At 48.8% G+C, this 20,809-nt stretch overlaps 1 protein-coding gene across 1 annotated transcript in view; it reads right to left on the reverse strand.

Annotated features, from left to right (window-relative positions):
- NFASC (neurofascin) overlaps positions 1 to 20,809 on the reverse strand; it is a 77,819-nt gene that overhangs the window by 50,152 nt on the left and 6,858 nt on the right. The window contains exons 2-8 of the mRNA XM_011373112.1: positions 20,390 to 20,407; positions 19,538 to 19,643; positions 17,556 to 17,752; positions 17,025 to 17,147; positions 14,389 to 14,559; positions 3,701 to 3,812; positions 3,120 to 3,304 (exon numbers count right to left, since the gene is read on the reverse strand). Of these exons, the coding sequence (XP_011371414.1) occupies positions 3,120 to 3,304; positions 3,701 to 3,812; positions 14,389 to 14,559; positions 17,025 to 17,147; positions 17,556 to 17,752; positions 19,538 to 19,643; positions 20,390 to 20,407 (912 nt within the window). The remainder of the gene's footprint in view (positions 1 to 3,119; positions 3,305 to 3,700; positions 3,813 to 14,388; positions 14,560 to 17,024; positions 17,148 to 17,555; positions 17,753 to 19,537; positions 19,644 to 20,389; positions 20,408 to 20,809) is intronic.

The following is a 20,809-nucleotide window of genomic DNA, read 5'->3' on the forward strand; positions in this document are numbered from 1 at the left end:
AGTTCGTTCTTTTTATTCCTTAGATTCCATATACAAGTGAAATCATATAGTGTTTATCTTTCTCTGTCTGACTTAAGTATCTTCCAGGTCCATCAAAGCAATATCTTTTTCCATCCTCTTCCTTTTAGTCTGTATGTGTCTTTTAATCTGAAGTGAGTCTCTTGTAGGCAGCATATGTAGGGGTCTTGTTTTCCTTTCCATTTATCCACTCTATCTTTTAGTTCGAGCTCTTAATTCTTTTCCATTTGAGGTATTATTGATAGGAATGTAGTTGTTACCATTCTTTATTCCTGTTTTTGATACATGTTTTTTTTTCTTCTTAAAGAAGTCTCTCCAATATTTCCTGTAATACTGGCTTGGTGGTGATAAATTCCTTCAGCTTATTTTTGTCTGGGAAGCTCTTTATCTGTCCTTCCACCCTGAACGATAGCTTTGCTGGATAAAGTATCCTTGGTTGTAGATCCTGGGTCTTCATCCTGTCTAATATTTTGTGCCAAGCCCTTCTGTCCTTCATAGTTTCTTTTGAGAAATCAGCTGCCAGTCTTATGGGTTTTCTCTTATAAAAAACTATCTGTTTTTCTCTTGCTGCTTTTAATATTCTTTCTTTGTATTTAACCTTTGGCATTTTCATTATGATGAGTCTTGGTATGGACCTCTTTGGATCCCTGATTTTGGGAATTATCTGAGCTTCCTGGGGTTTTATGTCCATTTCCTTCACCAGGTTAGGGAAGTTTTCCATCATTATTTCTTCGAACAGCTGTTCAACATCTTGATTTCCTTCAGTTATACCGATCAGACAGATATTTGGACCCTTAATAGTGTTCCATATGCTCCTTAAATTATTTTTATAGTCTTCGCATCTCATCTCTTGCCATTGTGATTTTGTGTCCTTGGCTTTCCCATACTCTAGATAAGGAATTTGATCCTTTTCTTTATTCACATTGTTTATTCCTTTGTTTATTCCATTTAATATACTTCTCATCTCAGATAATGTGTTCATTTCAGATTGGTTCCCTTTTATAATTTCCATTTCCATTTTTATGTTTCTTTTTATGAAGTTCTCACTGAATTTATCTACACCTCCCAAAAGTTCACTGAGCATTTTTATAACCAGTGTTTTGAACTCTGCATCTGTTAGATTATTTGACTCCATTCTATCTGGATCTCTGTTCTGTTCTCTCATATGGTTTCTGCTTCTTTGTCTTCCCATTTTGGCTGTTTCTTTCCGTGTCTGTTTCTATGTACTAAGCAAAGTTCCTAAGTCTCCAGGTCTTATTAGCTTGTGTTGTAGGTGTCCAGTGGCACAGTCCTGAGAGGCATTCAGCTGCAGGCCAAATTTAGCCCCAGCGTCTGACCCTCTGGGAACACCTGTTAAGATTCAGCAAGCAATCCACAGATGCTGTGCTTATAGTTGCCTCAAAAGGCCACACCAGAAACCGAGGCCAGCTGCCTCCAGGGTGAGTCTAGGCGCTGCTCAGCAAGGAGCACCTGACTCTCTGAGGATACACCTGGATGTGGCTTGGGTGAGGCCGCAAGTTGGGGGAGGCAGGATTTCAGGGAATCCTCTGGGCAGAGACTTCCGTTATCCAGTTTGATGACGACACGGCTGTGGAGGGCTGTGCCCGTGCACTGGGAGAGGGGAAGGGCTCAACAGGGAACAACAGATACCACCAGCACTTCTGTACATAGCGAGTCCTGCCTCGGCCCTCACTCAAACAATATCTCCCTGTAAGTCCCTGGTGCCCACTGTATGCAGCTGAATTGGCACTGGTGCTCAGAGCGAGCAGGTCCGTTACCATGAAAATCTGCTCAAGGACGCGGACCCTTCAAGAGGCATCTGCTGCTGCTGCAGCCTCCATCTCACTCAGCCACTCGAGACCGGGCAGCCTCACGTTCTCACTCCATCCTACCTCCTCCCATTGCAGGGTAATTTCTTGGATTTCGCCCTAGTTGTATAGCTTGTTCATCTAGATCCCAGGTGATTTTTCCTTGCTGTTGCTCCTTGTTTCCGTCACAACTTTGATTTGGTCGCCAGAGGGATGAACAGAGCCTCTATCATCTACACCATTTTTTTTCTCCCTCTGAAGAACTTTTAACAAACATGGATGCCAGCGCCCATCCCAGACCTGCTGAATCAGAATCCTCAAGGGAGGCTGGGCAATGAATGGTTTTAGATGTCCATAGGTGTTCATGATGTAAGGGCCTGAGCCAGGGAAGGTGGTCAGGTGGGCACTGTGCTGGCTCCTCTGGATTTGTTGCTGCTGCTGCAAGATCAGACCTTTTCAGATCTAATACTGGCCTAATATCATACTTGTTCTCTTAGGCATTGCACTTTGGTTAGAAGCTCTTAGCTGGCCACCTCTTTCAATTATTTGGAAAAGTCCGTGACCATGTGGATAGGTGGATTTTTCTGAGAAGAGGGTTCTTTGGATCAGATTCTCAAAGATCTTGATGCCGCCCCCCCAAAAAAGATTAAGAACCCCTGGTTCATGTGCAGTGCTGAAACCAAGCCTATAAGGTCAACTGTGTGTGCTAAGAAAGTTCTTGCACTATGAGATTAGACCTCATCATTCCAATCATCCATTCAGCCCTGGGAAGAGAAGTGACTGGTGTACCCACCATCCATGGCTGAGACTCATAAAGGCAGGCGTTTTATTGCTTACAATAGCTCAATTGGGCCAGCTATGCTTTTGGGGGAGGGAAGTGATTTTTTAAAAAAAATTTGGGCTTGATGACTCCCCACTTTTAAAAAGAACCAAGCACAGTACACAGACAGCACAGGGCTAAGACGACACACTATGAACAGGAATGCAAAATGAAAGAAGAGAAGGCTCTGGGTGTAATTAAAACAGATCATGAAATTCATCTGCTGAGGGAGCCCCGGGCACCAAGGAGAGTTGGCTGATGTTCTGGGTGGATCTTCTTCCCTTCAGGCCCACCACTCAAACACACACACTCACATCCAGGGAGTGATCATCCCTGGCAGGTCACTGTTGCCACTAACCAATGTGTTGGAAGTTTTTCCCACTCACCCTGCCCCCAACCACCCTCAGAAGAAAGAGTGGTCATGGCGTTTAGGGCTGGCAAAATCATCATAATGAGAAATACACACAACGTACCCTTTACTCTCACCGAGATCGTGTGCCGGATGCTGCCCATCTTGTTGGAGGCCAGGCAGAAATACTCCCCAGAGTCTTCCTCGGAGATGTTGGTGATACGCAGAGCCTTGTTAAAGTTCTCAAACTTGGCCTTGTCAGATGGGAGGTCCCCACCTTTCTTGTACCATGCGATGTCTGGTGTTGGGCTAGGAGAGGGACAAAGCAGGGAACGGAAACATCGAAACTGAGGCCCTGCTGTTCTATGGAGCCTGGCACACCCAGGTGCCCTGGAAGTGTTTTTGGTCCTCTGAGAGGTGATCTCTCCTATACAGAGGGGTTGCTCGGCCGCAGAGTGTGTGAAGGACTTATCTAAGGTCACACGAGATTCTAACACACGTAAAGGATGCCCACCCATCTCCTTTCCTCATTATCTGAGAGAGACGGCCAGATGACTGGGATGGAGATGACTATGATTTAAATCCTCACTAAGGTCTGTCTGCTTCTTCCTGTACCCCCAAATGTGGCAAGAACAGAGCATACCCACAAACTCCCTCATCAGCCTCTTGCAGAGTGGCCAGAAGTAGGGATAAAATGGTACCTACACCCCAGAGGCGATGCACTCCAGCAGTAGGTCCATGCCACGCAGCACCATCTGACTGCTCGCAGTGCCCTGGGGATACATGAAGCTGGGGGTTCTTTCTGCAACTCCTCGGGCTGAAATAGAACAAGCAGGCGTGAGCCTCCTGCGCAGGGGGCCGACCCAGGTGGCCAAAGCTGTCGGGCTAGAAAGAAACATCATGACACCTCTGCTTCCCCGCTTACCCTCAGAGGCTCCGAGCCCTGGCCCCTCCCGGCTGAAACCACCCCAAGGGCCAGGCATCATTAAGAGAGTGTTAGGAAGCGCGGGGCCCCGCGGCCCCACCGGCACATGTGTGTGAGCAGCTTTAAGTTCCGAAAGGATCTGCCAAGAGGAGCCCAGCCTCCCTCATCGTTCAGGAAACCTCTCCTTCCCTGGAACGGGAGGGGGCTGCCTGAGCCGTGAGTCGTTTACTTCCTGAGCATGTGCTTTGGGACCCCAGAGGCCAATTCCGTGACCCCTAAGGAGGCCATCTCAGCAGCAGTGGAAGAAAGAGAAGGCACATATTGAGGCCACAGGACAGACAACCTGCTCTTGGGGACCCTGAAGACAAGGAGCTGAGATGAAGCCACATAGACCCAGATGAGCAGTCAGAGATACGGGGAGCATTATTAACGGTTTAGCAAAGACACAGAGAGAATTAATGAGCAGAGATGACAGGAAATCACTCTGGGGCCAAGACCATTCTGCTCCTTCACTAATGATATTGGAAGGGGCTGGGGAGGAGGGTGTTAATTGGATGCGAGAGACTGGGGGAGGGTGAGAGGCAGGATGGAGGAGGTGATCTGCAATTCAACTAGGCTGGAGCAGCCAGGATCCGAAGTTAATGACATGCACACAGGTTTCGAAGCCAGGTGGCCCGCAGAGATGGACACTGTCAGGGCGGCTGTTTCCCAGTGGAAGGGGACATGCAAGTCTGGGCACGCCACCGCAGAGTGGAGCCCACCCAGCTGAGCCTCATGGCTTGCTCCCTCAGAGCTCTTTGTATAGTTTTATGGAAATGGATGCAATGGAAGGGAGAAGAACGTGAAGTTTCCAATCAAGAGCCCAAAGCACAGGGAGACTGGTAGAGGCACCCCTGCCTAAAGGCATACAATTGTTACGATCGAAGAGTTAAACACATAAGCTGAGCCCATCCATGGGCGTAATGGGTCTTCAACTCAGCTGGAGAGATGAGAGGTGGAAGGAAAGCTGAGCTGCCAGGAGCTGGGAGCCCTCAGAGACGCCCTCGGTGAGAACAAAGGCATTTTTCTGGGCCGTTAATGGCTGCTGGCAGAGCGAGGACAGAGCGACAGGAGGAACTCTGTCTCTGTGACACTGGTGTCCCCTAAAGGAGCTGGTTGGACTAGCTGGTCCCTGGCTGGATCAATGGGGTCCTGTCCTAGGGGCACTCAGCTTCTTTCCATTTGTCATTGGGGGAGTGCATTCCATAGAGTTCGCATCTATTTTATTCTTTTGTCAGGGGAAGAAATGTTGAAATACTTGCAAAGGTAGTTAGGCTGCTGGCACAACACATGGCACATAAGAGGTGTTCGATAAATGTGGGATGAATGAATTCAAGGGGAGAACAAAAGGAAGGCAACGATTTACCCCCCACGTTACTTCTCCCTCTGTAGATGTCCTCATCTGTCCCACCAACACACACACATACAACAGCGGCTACTGAAGGGGTTAATCCATTATGTGGTTAATTGGTTACCATCTATATCTATAAACTCTTATAGCATAAAGCTCTCAGTACGAGGGAAGCCTGAAACCAAAGCAGCAGCTTCGTCCCACCCATCATCTTGGAATCACCCAAACAGCCAGACAACACAAGGTCAAGGGCACCATAAGGAGAAGGAGATTTCAGGCAGAAAGCTCTGGCGTCAGGCTGGTGAATCTGTCGAGAGCCAGGAACCCTAGGATTATGTGAAATACGTCCCAACTCAGTTGGCATACTCCTTCCTGCAGGAACACAATCTGCAGAAACCAATCTGTGACCCTGTGGACATTTAATTCACACCATGGCATGCAGCACACGTGACCAGCAAAGCAATAAGTATGGGATGGAGGAGAGGTGAGCAGAGTCCTGCTGTTGTGCCTTCACATGTTGCAGCTGTGACTATAAAAAGTTTATAGCAGTATTTCATGTGTCGGATGTGGGCTAGTAACCACAGAATTATCCCAAAAGGAGAGAAGCTACTGGGAAACAAGCCAAAACTCAAAAGTATAGGGAAGAACATCTTAGAAGTCAGAGGTAATAACTGGAGCCACCATTTGGTGAGCATTCATGATGGGCCATGCACTGTGCTAGCAACTTTATCTACATCATCATGTTGAATCCTCACAACAAACCTGGAGGTATCACCATCATTTGCAGTCGAGGAAACAGAGGCTTAGTGAAGTCAACAGGCTTGCCAGGGTCGCATGCAGTGAGGGTTTGGATTCTGGACCATTTAGCGCCAAAGCTTGTGTCTAACATCTATTCTATATTGCCTCTCTTTAAAGAGGGGTATCCCACTTGTCCCTACTTCTGACAGTCAGCTTTGGGAATATCTTTCTTGCTCAGAGCAAAGAAAACCAAAATCCAAGGGCAAGAGAGGTGGAGGAGACAGATATTTTTGTTTTAATGAGCTACAGTAGTGAAACTCTTCTCTTATGTTTTCTTCAAATATTGTTTTAAATGTCTCAGATAAGATTATTTTAAATTTTCATTTATCAATTAGAGTTGATATTCAATATTAGTCTCAGGTGTACAGCGCAGTGGTTAGACATTTATATAATTTACAAAGTGATCTCCCTGATTCGTCTAGTATCCACCTGGCACCATACATGGTTATTACAATTTAGATAAGATTTCATCTCTCCTTGGTGGCTATTAAATAAACTCAGGCCCAAGCTGAAAAAGAAGAAGCTGGGTTGGGAACTAAGAGGCTCCAAAGGGTTCTCAACTGGATTCTTAAGGCCACGGAAAGCTTGAAGAGGAGTTGGGGTGACACGTGATATCATTATGGACAGTAGGCTGGACCCAAAGGGCCGGCTGTGAAGAGATGTGGTCAGCTGCAACAGGAGGGACCTACATGACAATTTACGAAGGATAATCCAACTGGTGGCTTCGGGAGCCGCTGCTCCCAAGGCAGGGTGGCTGATTTCTTTCCTGGAGAAGTAGCCCCAGGAAGAATCTCTGAGACACAGGTGATTGCTATATGAGATGCTACAAGACTCTAAATGGTGGAAAATGACAGTTTCCTAGCATGTCACAGGATGCCCTTTCTTTTACCATAGAGGCGGATTTCCCTTGAGAGCCTGTCCAGCCTGATGATGCTTCTCTTATTCACCTTGATTCTCAGGGCTGAGTCTGGACCTAATACCTGATCAAACTCAGAACCCAGATGCTAAAGCTCGTGTCCACCTGGATTCAGGAAGAGCTTCTCCTGCGGCCCCATCTGATCTGGCCAAGGACAGTCTCTCTTTTTCGGCTCTCAGAGCTGTGGCTTGAGGGTGGGCTCATGGGCTTCCAGAAAAATCTGGTCAGCAAGGGGATATCAGGTAGTGACAGTGTCAAAAACCTTTGCTTTAAAGGGCCAATGAAAAAACACCTCAATTGTCTTGTGCAAGACGAAAGGCCAGGACTGCTGAAAACCCAAGTTGCTCCCCCGTCAAGTGCTGGTGTTAGCAGAAGACAGTTCCGTGAATCGAATGTGTCCAAGAACCTTTGCAAAAAGCAGCTTTTAGGGGCAGCTGGATCCTCCACTTGCTGCTCTCAGTTCTCAGAACTCAAAACTCACGGGCTGCATCCCGGGCATCTCATCGCCTCTTTGGCTCCAGGGTTGGCTGACCACACACCCAGAAGATGAGAAAAGATTGTTGTCTAGTACATTTAATATATTCCACTGCCAGGAAATCTAACCCAAATCCCTCATTCAGTAGCTGGAGCTTTTTTCTTATCCAGTTCTCAGCACAACTGAGATCTGAACAGCTTTGGTTTTCCTGATCTGCCCTAAAATGTCTCTGTCCATAGTACTTTCTTCCCATAATCATGTCTACCTTTCTCCCCTTGGCTTTTCTTCAAGAACCCTGAGTCCCTCCTAATTTCAGAAGCACAGAACAATTATACTTGATATAGTCAACACTAAACCATTCCCTCTAACACCACGATGGGTAACTCACTAATTACTGACGTGTCTGACAACAAACTAGGAACCATATGCATGTTATTGTATTTAACCTTCACAACAATCTTATGGGGAAGATAATATACCCATTTTGCAGATGAGATCTTTGTCTAGTAAAGATCTGACATGTTAAATGACCTGCCCAATGTCAATCAGTAGTACATCCTGGAGGCTGAATTTAATTCAAGGCCGTCTGCTTCAGAGGGCACACTCCTGTCCTTGTCTCCTGGCCTGGATGAATTCTAAGTGGCAAGTCAGGCGGCATCTGGCATATGTTCAGAGGATGCCAAACCTCTGTAGAAATCACTGGAACAAAATATAATTATCAAGTGGCCCTACTGCCACAAAAGAGACATGCCATATTTCAAAGCAAAGCACAGAGATGCACTAGGCACTTTTCAGTGCACTGTGTCTCTCTGTGCAGCACTCAGAGAGGACCATCTTTCCTTCTTTTTTACTTTCTATTTCTTTCTAGAAGTATTCAACCCAGTTGTCCTTTGTTTAACATGTGCCTCACTTTGACTTTATATCCTTTTCAGCTGGCTTTATATTTGGTCAGCCCCCTTCTACCCTGGATTAGAGAGAAGGGGTCAGTCTCATGTAAGCACTTGGGAGCTTTGCTTGATTTGATAGCCCTGGATGGTTTTTGTAACTCCCACCCATTCACTTGTAATATCTACCACTGGTCACAAACTGGTTTAAGTGGCTGGAATAACTCAGATTTATTCCATTGATAAAACAACTCCACATGCACATCCCCTGAATAGTTTATCGTATATAGCAAGGAGCTGGGACACGGTGGTCTCTAAGAGACCTTCTGGCTCTGATATACACTACTTCCCATAATAGATTGCCGGAATCCAATTTAGAAAAAGGCACATTCCACACCAGTGCTCTGGGGCTCTTGACACAATGGTGGTTGGCCCCATTATTTTGAAAACAAACAAACAATACCCAGCATCCAACAAAAGTCCCAGCTTCCTCAGGCAGTAAATCTCTTTGGCAGGATCTCAGAGCGGCTCTAGCTGCTTCGGTGCCAAGTTAGAGCCTTTGCTTCTCTCCCTGGCTCTCACTCCCTCTTTCCATCCCCCACTCCAGACACTGATCATTGTTTATATTAGCACAGCACAATGCAGACACTTCCTATCTAGTTGAGCCCACAATGACCCCCTTGGGGACCTGCAGCCGCAGCTTCCTAGGCAAACTGATGATGGGGGCCAGCTGCTTCACCAGAGTCAGTGAATGATGATTCCTCTGGCTGCTCAGGGCAAACAAGACATTCTTGAGTCATGGTGGGGTAACTCAGGTGTGGAAATGGCTAATTATTCTATTAATCAGCTTGAGCAACCAGTTGTGTGATGAGTTAGAAATACACCTCATGGAAGCTGTTCTATGACTTGCAAATGTGTGGACCGGCGGGCATTGGATTTGTGTGCACTCCCAGAGGAGAGAAGAGGCCCAGGTGTCAGAATACAACTGATGGTCCGACTTCATTTATACTCATCTTGAAACAGAACTCAGAGTTGAACTCTCACTCCTATTTCCCAGACGGATTTTAAAGAGACAAGAGACAGGAGACACGGTATCTCCAATAGCTATGGCTAGACTACAAAGCAGGCAATTTACAACCAGATACTTAAGAGTTAACTACACACACTACAAAGCTTTCTATCCTCTTTAAACCACTAATAGGACTAGATTTTCTATTTTTTCCTTACTGTGGGCACTCACCTATCCTCAATATTCCCCATCTACCTACCATTGACTTCTAAGTTTCTACCGAACCCTCCAAGAAACTCTTCTGAAGTCCTACCTTGGCTTGACTAACTTATCTAGAATTCAGCAACTGGAGGTCTGCAAGTATGAGTGGCCCACGCCATGACATCAGTTCAGCTACCTCGGACCCCCAACTGGCTACTGTCCTTCTGGTGAGCAGTGTTCTAGAAGTGGCACCCTGGCACCCTGGCCTGGCCAACTGTCAGACCTGCCACCCAGCACAAGTTAATGACATGGTATCAGTCAAGTTAGCCAAACTGGGGTTAGGACAGGCAAGGTTACTCCCAAGGTTACCACAGCGACTCACCACTGTACATGTCAGGGTGGTTTCTTAAGGACGAGTCATTATAGGGGTGGTCTGCAATAAACAAAAGAGGGTGAGCAAACAGGAGGCCATGGAGAGGTCAGGGAGGCATACAGGGGATAGAACAAACAGAAATGCAGAGCCACAAAAACAACGGGGAGAGCACCAGAAGTCTTTTGCAAAGGAAAGACACGGCATATTTGGAAAGGAAATATGCTTGGTGAAGAACAAGCAACACAAAACAGCCCAAAAAGGGAAGAAAAGGTTAAATCCTGCAAAAGAAGGCATTATAAGTTTCTTCTTTAATTAAAAAAATTAGTCTTGACCTTTAATTACTTGGTCCCACTACAGTTTCAAACAAATGAGATAAGGATTAGCAGTATCCGGTAGCAGCCTTTTGAACAACTCCTTCCCATCAAAATCCTCAGTTCCCAGGTCTCTGGATCAGGCCAGCCCTGGGGGTAGCTAAAGAGAAAGGAGTGTTAGTGAGCCCTGGGGAAAAAGCAAAGTCCTACCTGAGCAGGAGCTAAGTTGCAAGGAGCGAGAGGTAAATGAGAACAGACAGTCCAAGAGAAACAGTTCATCAACGGAGTGCGACAGAGCAACACTTGGCAGAGCCCAACAATCCTGTGCTTGCCAGCAAAGTGCCCCCAACCTGACCGGTGGCACCGACCTGGTCTCTGAGATGTGCCTGTGGGCAGAAAGGCCTCCTGAGGCTAGGAGTGGTCCAGGGAGGTGGGGAGCGCTAGGCTGAGGTTTGGATTTAGGACTAGAAAGGTAGCCTGGATAGGGGTTGGGAGGTAGCGGGGCGGTGAGAGAGAGAGAGAGAGAGAGAGAGAGAGAGAGAGAGAGAGAGAGAGAGAGAGAGAGAGAGAGAGAGACGGAGACAGAGAAAGAGGAAGGGAGGGAGGGAGGGAGGGGAGGGGAGTGAAGAGGAGGGAAGGAGAGAGGGTGCGAGTATACGAGTATACGTGCCACACAAACGCTGTGAGTTCTACACTAGGGACTGGGAAAGGCCGGCTGACTAGCTGGAGATCAGAACTCTCCAGACTGTCTTGGGGTGAAGACATTCCTTAAGGAGCAAGACCAGTGGTCTCGGTTCCAACAGTAGGTAATTAAAGCCCTTGGGCATTAAATCCACAATGAGAAAGACATTTTGCAATAGGGCACATAATCACGCCAACATCCTTAAGTAGATTTCTCTCTTCTACCATCGTCTACTTCCAGCTATTGGGTTCGAGTTTTGACAGTACCTAGGGTGGGGGGCGGCGGGGGTGGTGGAACAGCTGACTGGAAGCCAAGCAGACAGCCCTAAGAAGCCCAGAACACGGTCCAACTGCTCGAGGGAGGAGAGGCGCTATGCCCGGGCATTTGCATATCTGAAGACAGCTCAAAGCCTGTACCACTGACTGCAGAGGCTATGGAGAGCTCTTTTCTGGGACTGCATTGCAATGAATCCCAAATCTGCATAACACTCAGTAGGAAGATTTTCAGTAATCAGAACTATCCTTTAAGATGGGGTTTGTGGTAAAAGACTTAGCCTGTGTTTGGGAGTCATCTTGGGTTTATCTGGAGCTAAGGGTGAGAACTGAACTGCAAGTGAATGAAGAGGCAGTGGGAAAGGGTAGGCGAGACCACGGCTGGACTCAGGAGGTAATGCCCCTCTCCAGGGAGAGGACAGGGGTGCACACAGATGATAGGGCCTTTTTCATGCTCAGGTGAAATAGAACCTATCTCTTTCCAGAGAAGTGACCTGAGCTCAGACTGGACCTCACAGTTTGTAAATTCTGGAGCACATCTAACAAATTCAGGGAGAACTTCTGGCTCCTTTAAGAGCATCATTTAGACAGTAGACATTAGAAGGAAGCAGGGTTAGTACCCCTTTGCCTCAGGGAGAACCCTCCTCCCTTACTACCACTGCCTCTTGCTGTGGCAGAGGGACCAGGAGGGACTGGAACCTGTTCTGGCGTAGGCAAAGTGGGGCAGACATGTCTTTGTTAGCCCGACTCCATTGTCTGTCTTTCACTGACCTCCCAAAACAAATTTAAAAATGATTTTAGATTGCCCAGTATTTTATGTTAGATACCTTTCTCCCCTTCCTTTGATGCAAGAAATGCAAAATGGCTGTGGTGAGATTTATTTCTTCTCCAATGGGCAAACTGGTGAGAACAGAGTCTTTGGAAGCTGTCCCAACTTGGCTGTTTGGCCTCCTAGTTCCAGACCTGGTTCTGAAGGTACAAGGAAAAGCCTGTGTCCTTTCCAGGCAGGGAAGTATGGGGAGCAGCACTGTGCAATTTTAAGCAACTGAGCCCAAACCTGAGAGGGGGCAGACGCCAGAACCAGCTCCAGGTCCAAGCCGCCTCTGGGAGAGTCCAGGAAGCTGAAAAGTTTCTGTGCCCAGCACCCAGGGGTGTCTCAGCATTTGGAGCAGTTTTCAGTGGAGCAGGGGACCCAGAAATGGAGCAGAAACCAACATCCCTGACCAGAGACAAAAGGATGTTTCTGGAAAGTCCAACTTCTAAATATGATTGACATCTCTAGCTGCTTAATTCCACAGAGGAAGGCTCTTCACCACCTCCATCTTCCTGCCTCTATCTTGTGTGACAGTGGAGGTCTCTGCCCAACACAGTCACCCAACTCAGTCCCCAAACAGTAAGCTGACTTCAAGCCTCTTTCAAGCAGGCAGAAAGGGATCCAGGTGATGGCACTGCGGGCCATCCAGGGATCAACTCAGTGAGCATCTTGCTTGTGACATTCCTGCCCCTCCCATGGCCTGATGCTGCCAGCCTTGTCCTGGCTTCAAAGGCTGCTCTGAGGTTCTGGGCAGACCACGCTGTCCTCCCCAGCTTGGCCAGCTGGCAGGCAGTCACCTCTGACGTGCACTGAGGAGACACCTCAGACAACCCAAATTTCTTCTCCGGGGCTCCTCTCTGGGCCTGGGACCAGAATAAGAAAGCCAGGGAGGGGGCAGCCAGCAGACTGAAGCTTGGTGACCCTGCCAGGAACATGCAGGAACTGTCCCTGAGTTTCTGGCCAACCTGTTGGCTATCAAATTAAGGGTAGCTCAGAAGAGTGTGTGTGGGGGGGACCTGCAGAGGCAGGAGAGGGAGGATTAGAGGCAGATAAAATGGGGTCAAAGTAAGAGAAGATGAGAGAGAGGAAAAGAAAAAGTAAGAAAAAGGGAGGAGAAATAGAAAGGAAGTGAAAAAGAAAAGGGAAGAAAATAAAGAGAAAGGAAAAAAAACCCCACAATAGCAGAAGGGGAACAGGAAGGAAGCTGCTTCTTGCGGATCCACCTCGATGCCATGGGCTGGCTCTCAGCACGGCCTATTTTCATCACGGCCGGGGACTAATGAGGAAAGAAGACAGCACGAGGGGGTCAGGCCCCCACTTGTCCTGAGTGAGGATGAGTTCATCCAAGCCTCTCCCCTGCCTCCCATGTCCCCCCAGGAGGCATCATCAACCACCTGCATGTGGGCTCCTAGAAACCAGAGTTCAGCCTCTTTTATGACTTGTGGAAGCTGCCAGTGCCCACGGAGTGGCCTTTGCCTGGCCTCTCCCACAATTGCCACTGTCCACAGCATTGAAAACATTCACACAGCTGAGTTAGACAGAGTAAAGTCTTTGGGGATGGGGGCTCTTATGTGGAAAGCATGCTATAAGTTTTTGTGTAAACCGGCAGAGCCACTTTCAATGTCCTGAGCAGACTAAGAGCTTTGCAGCCAAAGCTCCAGGCCAGCGGGTCCCTGGAAAGAAGTGTGTCTCTGAACTGACTGGCTTCTCTCTCTCCTTTGTAAACAGTCACCAACGCTATAATGGGTCAGGAAATGCTGATCTGCTTTGGTACCAAACAGAATCAAGGTAAAAACAAAAATAAAACTAAACATAAATCTGCAACTTGTAAACACAGCGATTCCATATGGTCTAGCACGTATGTTTCACAGAATCAAATACAACTCACGTAGGTGTACCTACGAATTTGGAGATTCCATGCTGTGGCTTTATTCTAGAAATAAAGATAATCAAACAATGACTAGAAATAAAAAATAATAATCAAGCTGAAGACATGAGAGGGATGCCGGATGGCCACTTAAAGCAGTGCTTCTCAAATTCTGCAGTGTCCAAATCCCCTGGGAGCTAATGAGGAAGAAAGAGGCGGGATGAGGCTGGGCCTGGGGATGGTGCCAAGTTCACCAGATGATTCTGATTCCACCAAAGTCTGAGAAAAGCCAAACTGAACTCAAGGCAAAGAATCAGGAGATGTGGCGTAAGGGAAGCTGAAGTAGCTCGGGCTCAGTGAGCTGGAAGGATTTCTAGGTCAGTCCTGGGAACTATGCTCTCCCCAGACCCAGGTGCCTGGGCCGCTCAGGCCAGGTGGGCTGCTGCCCCCAGCCCCGGGCAGAGGCCTGCACTTACTGGTGAGGACTTTGAGGGTGAAGGGGTTCTTCTGCTGGATGGTGTGGGTAAAGTGGAAGCGGGCGTTGCAGCTGTAGTCGGTCTGCATGTCCTGCACCATCACGTTAGAGAAATACAGGTCCCCGTTATGGCCCTGGGAGACCCGCTTGTCTTGAGTGATGGGCTCCATGGCTATAAGGAAGCAGAGGGACAGTGGAAGGTTAGCAGTAATTGGAACAGTAATAATAATCATGAAGTTTCTGGCAAGTGAGCACCTACAGAGGGCCAGGTGGGGCCAGGGGTTCTAGTTTATTTGGTCTAATCTCACTCTCAACTCTGAAGTGGGGCTTATTTCCATTTTACAGATAAGAAAGCAGAGGACTTAATTGTTCTGGTTGCAAAAGCAGTGAGGGAAGAGTAGGATTTAGATTCAGACCTGCCTGCCCACCATGTCCATGCTCTAGGACCAGATTTTTCTATCTCCTGTTCATGCCACAAAAGATCTGGCTAGCGCTGAGGCCAGAGGGAGGGGACACAATCCTTCAGATGCTCCCAAATTAGGAGTCAAATTCACCTGTTTTATTTTCCAACCTCCCCCTGCCCCGCCAAGAAAGAAAAAAGCATTATTAATTATAATTGTAAGATGCAAACCAATTAACGGTACATACCAACAATTTTAGGATGCCTTCCAATTTTACAGATGCAAAATGATGAAACTGTGTGCTTTTTAGGCTGAAAATGCTGCCTATGTTATCCATGTTCTTTCAAGCACTGCATCTGATGTAAACTTAAATGGCCAGGTTTCCAGGCTATGAGGTTTGCAAAAGTATACCTCTAAGGCTGACTACTCATAGTGAACTCCTTCCTATCCCCCACGAGTATTTTCTAAGTCACCATTTCTTAAAGCACGAGGTTAATGATGCTTATCAGAGATTTTCTGTAGGCCTACTCTGTGCAGACACTGTGCTCCATACGGGTTAAAGAGAGATGAATAAGAAAGGCAGGTCCTGTCCTCAAAGAGCCTGCAGTCTAGTAGCAGAGAGAGTGGATAAACAAATAACTGCAATACAATGTGGTGAGTGGGAAGTCCAGATAAGAACGGATGAGCTGAGGGAAGGAGCAGCCAGTCCACGCTAGGGGCCTCGCGCTGCAGCTCCAAGGCTACGTGACATTTACCAGGCGGAAGAGAAAGAAGCTAAGAGGGTTTTAAGCAACAGGAACAGTTTGTGCTAAAGTGACAGCACCTGAGTAGGGGGGAAGCGGGCAAAGACGGGTGAAGGACTGGAGAGGCAGAGGGGACTAGACCAGGAAGGGGACCGTGTGCCAGTGGAAGGAGTCCAGGCTTTGTCGGAAGTGATGGAGGAGCCAATGAAGGGCTTTGAACATATGATGAAACTGTCGCATTTATGTTTTTAGAAAGACCAGAAAGGCCAGTTATGGATAATTATTGCAACCCAGGGAAATGTGGTGGTCTATTCTGGGGAGATGTCAGTGAAGACGGAAAGAGGAGGAGGGTCATGAGATCAGCTCGGGAGGTAGCATGGACACACCTTGGTGACGAGTGCGATGCAGGGGGTGAGAGGGGAGAGTTTGAACTGTTAGCTAACAAAACAATACCCCAGCCTGTGGCCAGGCAGCCTTCCCCACAGATGAGCACTGTGATGAGGGAAAAGAGGGACAATGATTGGGCACAAAGCCACACATGCTCTGCAAAACAACTCACGTGCTGCCTCGTGGACGAGGCAGCCTCTTTTGTAAGTAGGCTAGCAAGAATTCAGGAATGGAGAAAATGATGGATGATAGGCAGGCAGGCAGGAGGGTCTATAGATTGACGGATGATGCATATAAGGGAAGAAGGAATGGAAGGAGGGGGAAGGGGAGGCAGAAATGAAGCCGGGAAGGGAAGCCAGGAAGATATACAGATAGCAGTCCTCCCTTCACCTTCATGATGCTCCCCCAAGCCCTGCTCGTTGTCTTTTGTTTGATTGAAAACACAGGAAGTTCTGAGGGAAACAAGTCTAGAGCGGTTAAATGCGTCTCATTCCAAAACTGGGCCAGGACAAGCTCTGAATGATGGCGCTCTGTCCCCCTGCTCCAAACACCTTATCTCCCCATCACTCCTTTATCAAAGGTTTCATTCCTTCATCCCCCCCATACTGTCCTACAAGAAGAGTGAATCCAGATCAACCAAGGATTGAAAGAGGGGTCTTGTTATCAGCCTGCCTTCAATTGGCCTATTGAAAAACACAGTTTCTCTTCTTCTTCCTTATTCCTTTTTCTCTTGCTGCTCATCATCACAAATATTACTGAGCACTTACTGTGTACTGGTCCTGTCATAAGCACTTTGGATGTTTTAGTTTATTTATTCTTACAATAATTCTATTAGGTAAGTACAATTATCAGCTCTGTTTTTCGAGAAGAGGAAAGTGAGGCCCAGAGATGTTAAGCAACTTGCTCAAGATCACACAGCTAACAACAGTCAGTCTTAGGAAATGAGCTCAAGCAGCCTCTCTCTACAGATCCTGTGTTCTGTGCCATGTGGCCACCTCACATCTGCTTCTCACTAGTCAAGGTGTTCTAGGCCCTCCCAATTTAACACGCCTACCCCACTCCCTAAGATTAAAAGAGACATAAAACACCAGGCCTCTAAGACTTACAGCTGCTCATCCAGAAGATGACCGGGGACGGAAGTCCGGGTGGGGGATTGCACTGGAGCGTCAAGGGAGCACCTTCTTGAACCACCACTGGGTCTAGATTTTCCTTGGGCCACAGGGGAGATTCTGGGGAGAAACACAGAGGAGCGGGGTCAGAGGCAGGCATCCAAGATGGAGACAGGGAAACAGGAGAACAAGGGAGGCGGGAGAGAAGGACAGGGCCCAGGAGTCTAAGCGAGGCCTTTTGTCTGAATGGACGCACATCTTCAAAGGCTCCCCGCCCCGCCCAGCTTCCTCCTGTGCCCACAGTAGCGGTGAAGATATTCAAGACTCTGGTTTGGAAGCTTCCTTTACAAGGAATCTTTCTGAGCTGGGGAAGGTGAGCCCCTGCTCAGAGGCAGAAAAGGAGGCAGGACATTCAGGGCTGCAATGCACCAACAGGCCAAGGGCAAAGGCGGCCCCTCTGGAATGCCCCTCCTGCCCTCCCCTCCATGTGTGAAGGACTGTGTCTTGCCCCTGCCCCACGCTACTCACTGGACACCTGCAGGCGGATCCTATTGGACAGGGCTGTGCCAAATTTGTTGCGAGCAAAGCATTGGTATTCCCCCTCATACTCCTCTGGCCGCCCGCCACTGCGGAAGTCAATCACCAGGGTCCCAGACCTCCTCCTCATTGACACCCGGGGGTCCTTGGCGACATTGAAGAACCTGCTGTTGCGAGTCCAGTGGAAGCTGTGGACAGTGGGGGGCAGGCAGGGGCAACAAACAGTAACAAGGTGGGTTCCGGGCTCCAGTTGAGAATCTCAGGGCCTTCGCCCTTGACTCAGCCCCCAAACCACACCTTCACACCCGAGTCCCAGTCCTGGCTGAGTGGCAGAACTTCCTGGGAAGCCTGAGGTAATGCTGTGTCCCCGGTTCCACCCAGCGAATCTCCGGGGGCAGGTCCTTGCCAGAACCTTTACTCAGCCAAGGCTGGGAGTCATGGCTCTAAGTAGTAGACACCCAAGTAGCCCCTGGGGATTTGCTCTTTGGAGTAGGCAGTGCTTTTAATTTTTTATCCAGAGCCAGCTATTGCTTCCACCCCAGGGCATTACCGACCTCCACCTAGGAATGCAAACACAAGTTCATATTTCACCCAACCCACACGCATGGGGAGCTGTCTCTATTCCTCCTGCCTCTTTACGTGATAACTGACTCTAAAGCCAAAGTGAAATGGTTCAGGTTATCTGTGCCCCTGATCGATGGGTGGAGACTGTAAGGCAGTGGCCACACTTATAGCCCAGGAGGTGCAGCTTTGAAAGAAAAAGCAGCCTTCATAAAACTGAGCCCCAGGGTGAAGGGACCAGAATGCCCTTCTGCTTCTTCTGGTGGGCCGTGTGTCTAACTGCCCAGGATATAACCTAACGAGAGGCAGGAACAGTACTGGTTGTTCAGTGCTACAGAGTCACTGTCCCCAGAAAGGAACCTTGGGGGAAAGACCAAAATGTCAGAAGCAAGGTCACCCAGACCCTGCCTGACCCTTCAGGGTGATTCCTGCTTCTGCCCTCATGGGTGAGGGAGGCTCTGCTTGTTCTGGGCTCACAGCTCTGAGTTAGAGCAGCTCCTGCAAACCCAGGGCCCAGGAGGAAAGAAGAGGCTGCCACAGCCCGGGGCTCTGCCCTGCCTCGTTCCTCCTGCCGACACACAGCCCTGACATGGGGTCCTGTCACGTCTGCATCTGAATCCGGCATGAGGCTCCTGATAGCTCCAGCCCATGAAAGCTGCTTTAAAGATGAGGGTTGGATAGCGTATCATCTCCATATGGTCAGTGCTTACTGTTCAGGAGAAACCAACCCGGCCTGGGGTGTCAGAGGCCTGAGTTTAAATCCAGGCTCTGCCACTATCAAGCTGAATGACCTTGGAAAAGGTACTTAATATCTCTGTGCTTCCGTTTCACTTCCACTTTACAAGGACAAACGTCCTTCCCCGAAGGGCAGTGAGATGGTCCGACAGGACAGCGTGAGGAACAAGTCTAAACAGAGGAACAAGTGTTAACAGAGCCTGGCACACAGCTGGCTTCACTCGTGTCTGCTGCCACCTCGCGTGGTGCTGACGTGCACATAAATAACCAGAGACAAGGCCAGAATGAGTCTCAGGTCAGCTAGGGAGAGGGGCTTCCTATAAGCGAAGCATGGGGGAATGATGGGAACATAAGTAGGAAGAATATTATACTGAAAGCCAGAAAACTTACCATCTAGTCTGCCTTTTCGGTGTGAACTTAAGCCACTTAAGTTTTCTGGCCTCCAGTTTCCTCATCAGCTGAATTCCCTAGTTGTCCAAATTGTACTTTCTATCAAGTGACGGCTTAATGGTGATTTTTCAGAATGGGTAGCATTTAATTTCTCAGCTGCCATAACTATCATCAGGCGAGGGAGGCTCTGCTTGTTCCAGGCTCAAGGACAAGGGGGTGGCTTAAATGTCCTCTTCGCAGGCCCCGTTCCTTCTACCCAGCTTGGACTTCCCTGCCAGTACACTCACCTGGGAGCAGGGTTCCCCTGTGCTTCACACTCAATCAAGATGTTGTCACGGGGATCCACGATGTGGTCCTTCACTGACTGCTTGGTGATGGTCGGGGGCTGGGACACTGCAATAGGGCCAACAGTCGGCGGTCAGGGCTGCAGGGACCTGCCCTGGTCCCTGGCTTGGGGAACAGCTGAAATTAAGAGCTTTGGGAGCCACACAGACAAGCAGGCAAGCCGCTGGTAGACAGTGCCCCATTCTGGAGAGCGCAGGAAAGGGGGTGCGTGTCAGACTAAGCACGAGAAGAATCCCTGTAAGCTTTCACAGAATCCCCATGAGAAACTGAAGGCCAAACTTTTGTTTGACCCATTCTTAAGTCCAATGCTTAGTATAAGTCCTTGGGTATAATAGTTCTTAATAAATGTTTGTTGAATGAATAAAGGAACAAAAAACAGCTAGATTTTTAGAACTTAGCTGCCATGATGGTTCTGAGCCCTGGAGGGTCAACAGATGGCCAGACTGGGGAGGATGGAGCTAAAAGAGGCTTTAGTGCCCAGAGAACTTCCCAGGGACTCGTCTGTAGGCCAAAGAGCAGCTCCGCCCTCTGGGTCCTGAGCTCCCGTGCCAGCCACCTGATGGTAGGGTCCTTCTTACCCACCTGCTCCTCTGCCTTAACAGCCATCGGCCGAGCCTTTCCCTTCTCGTGTGGTAAGGGACCTCACTAAGGACTCTGGCGTCAAGAAGCCCCAGCAGGCAGGGTGCAGAGGCCAAGCATCCCTCTCTGTGCTCTCACCTGGCCTTCTCCCGCCCCTCTTTCTTGGCCTCCTACCTCCCAGGGGCACAAGTGCAGAAAGGCGCCCGGGAACTTACGCTCATTCTGAATGCTTGCTGTTAGTTCCGATGGGTTAGCATTGTGAGAAGAGAAAAGAAGACATAGTTATCACACACGACCAATAACCCGGGTGTCCTCCTGCCCCAGCATGCCGGGAGAGGGGCGAGGCCGGCTAGGCGAGGGCACTGAGTAGGCGCTCTCTCCTCCCAGCTGCAGAGCTCAGTGGAAGAGCCAACTCGGAGTGCGGACAAACCCTGTGAGCGCTTCACAGAGAAGGCGACAGCTCCCCTGGGAGACCAAACCACGCAGTGAAGCGGAAAGACCGGCTTCTAACCAAATGAAGATTCCCCAATAAGCTCAAACGTCAAAAGTGCCAGTGCTGCTCATAAGAGGCTGGGCTCTGAAGATGCCCCCGTCACCTCCAGATGCTGCTTGGCCAAGGGTACCAGGATGAGGCT

The sequence above is a fragment of the Pteropus vampyrus genome, unplaced genomic scaffold, assembly GCF_000151845.1.
Source record: "Pteropus vampyrus isolate Shadow unplaced genomic scaffold, Pvam_2.0 Scaffold217, whole genome shotgun sequence".
Lineage (NCBI taxonomy): Eukaryota > Metazoa > Chordata > Mammalia > Chiroptera > Pteropodidae > Pteropus > Pteropus vampyrus.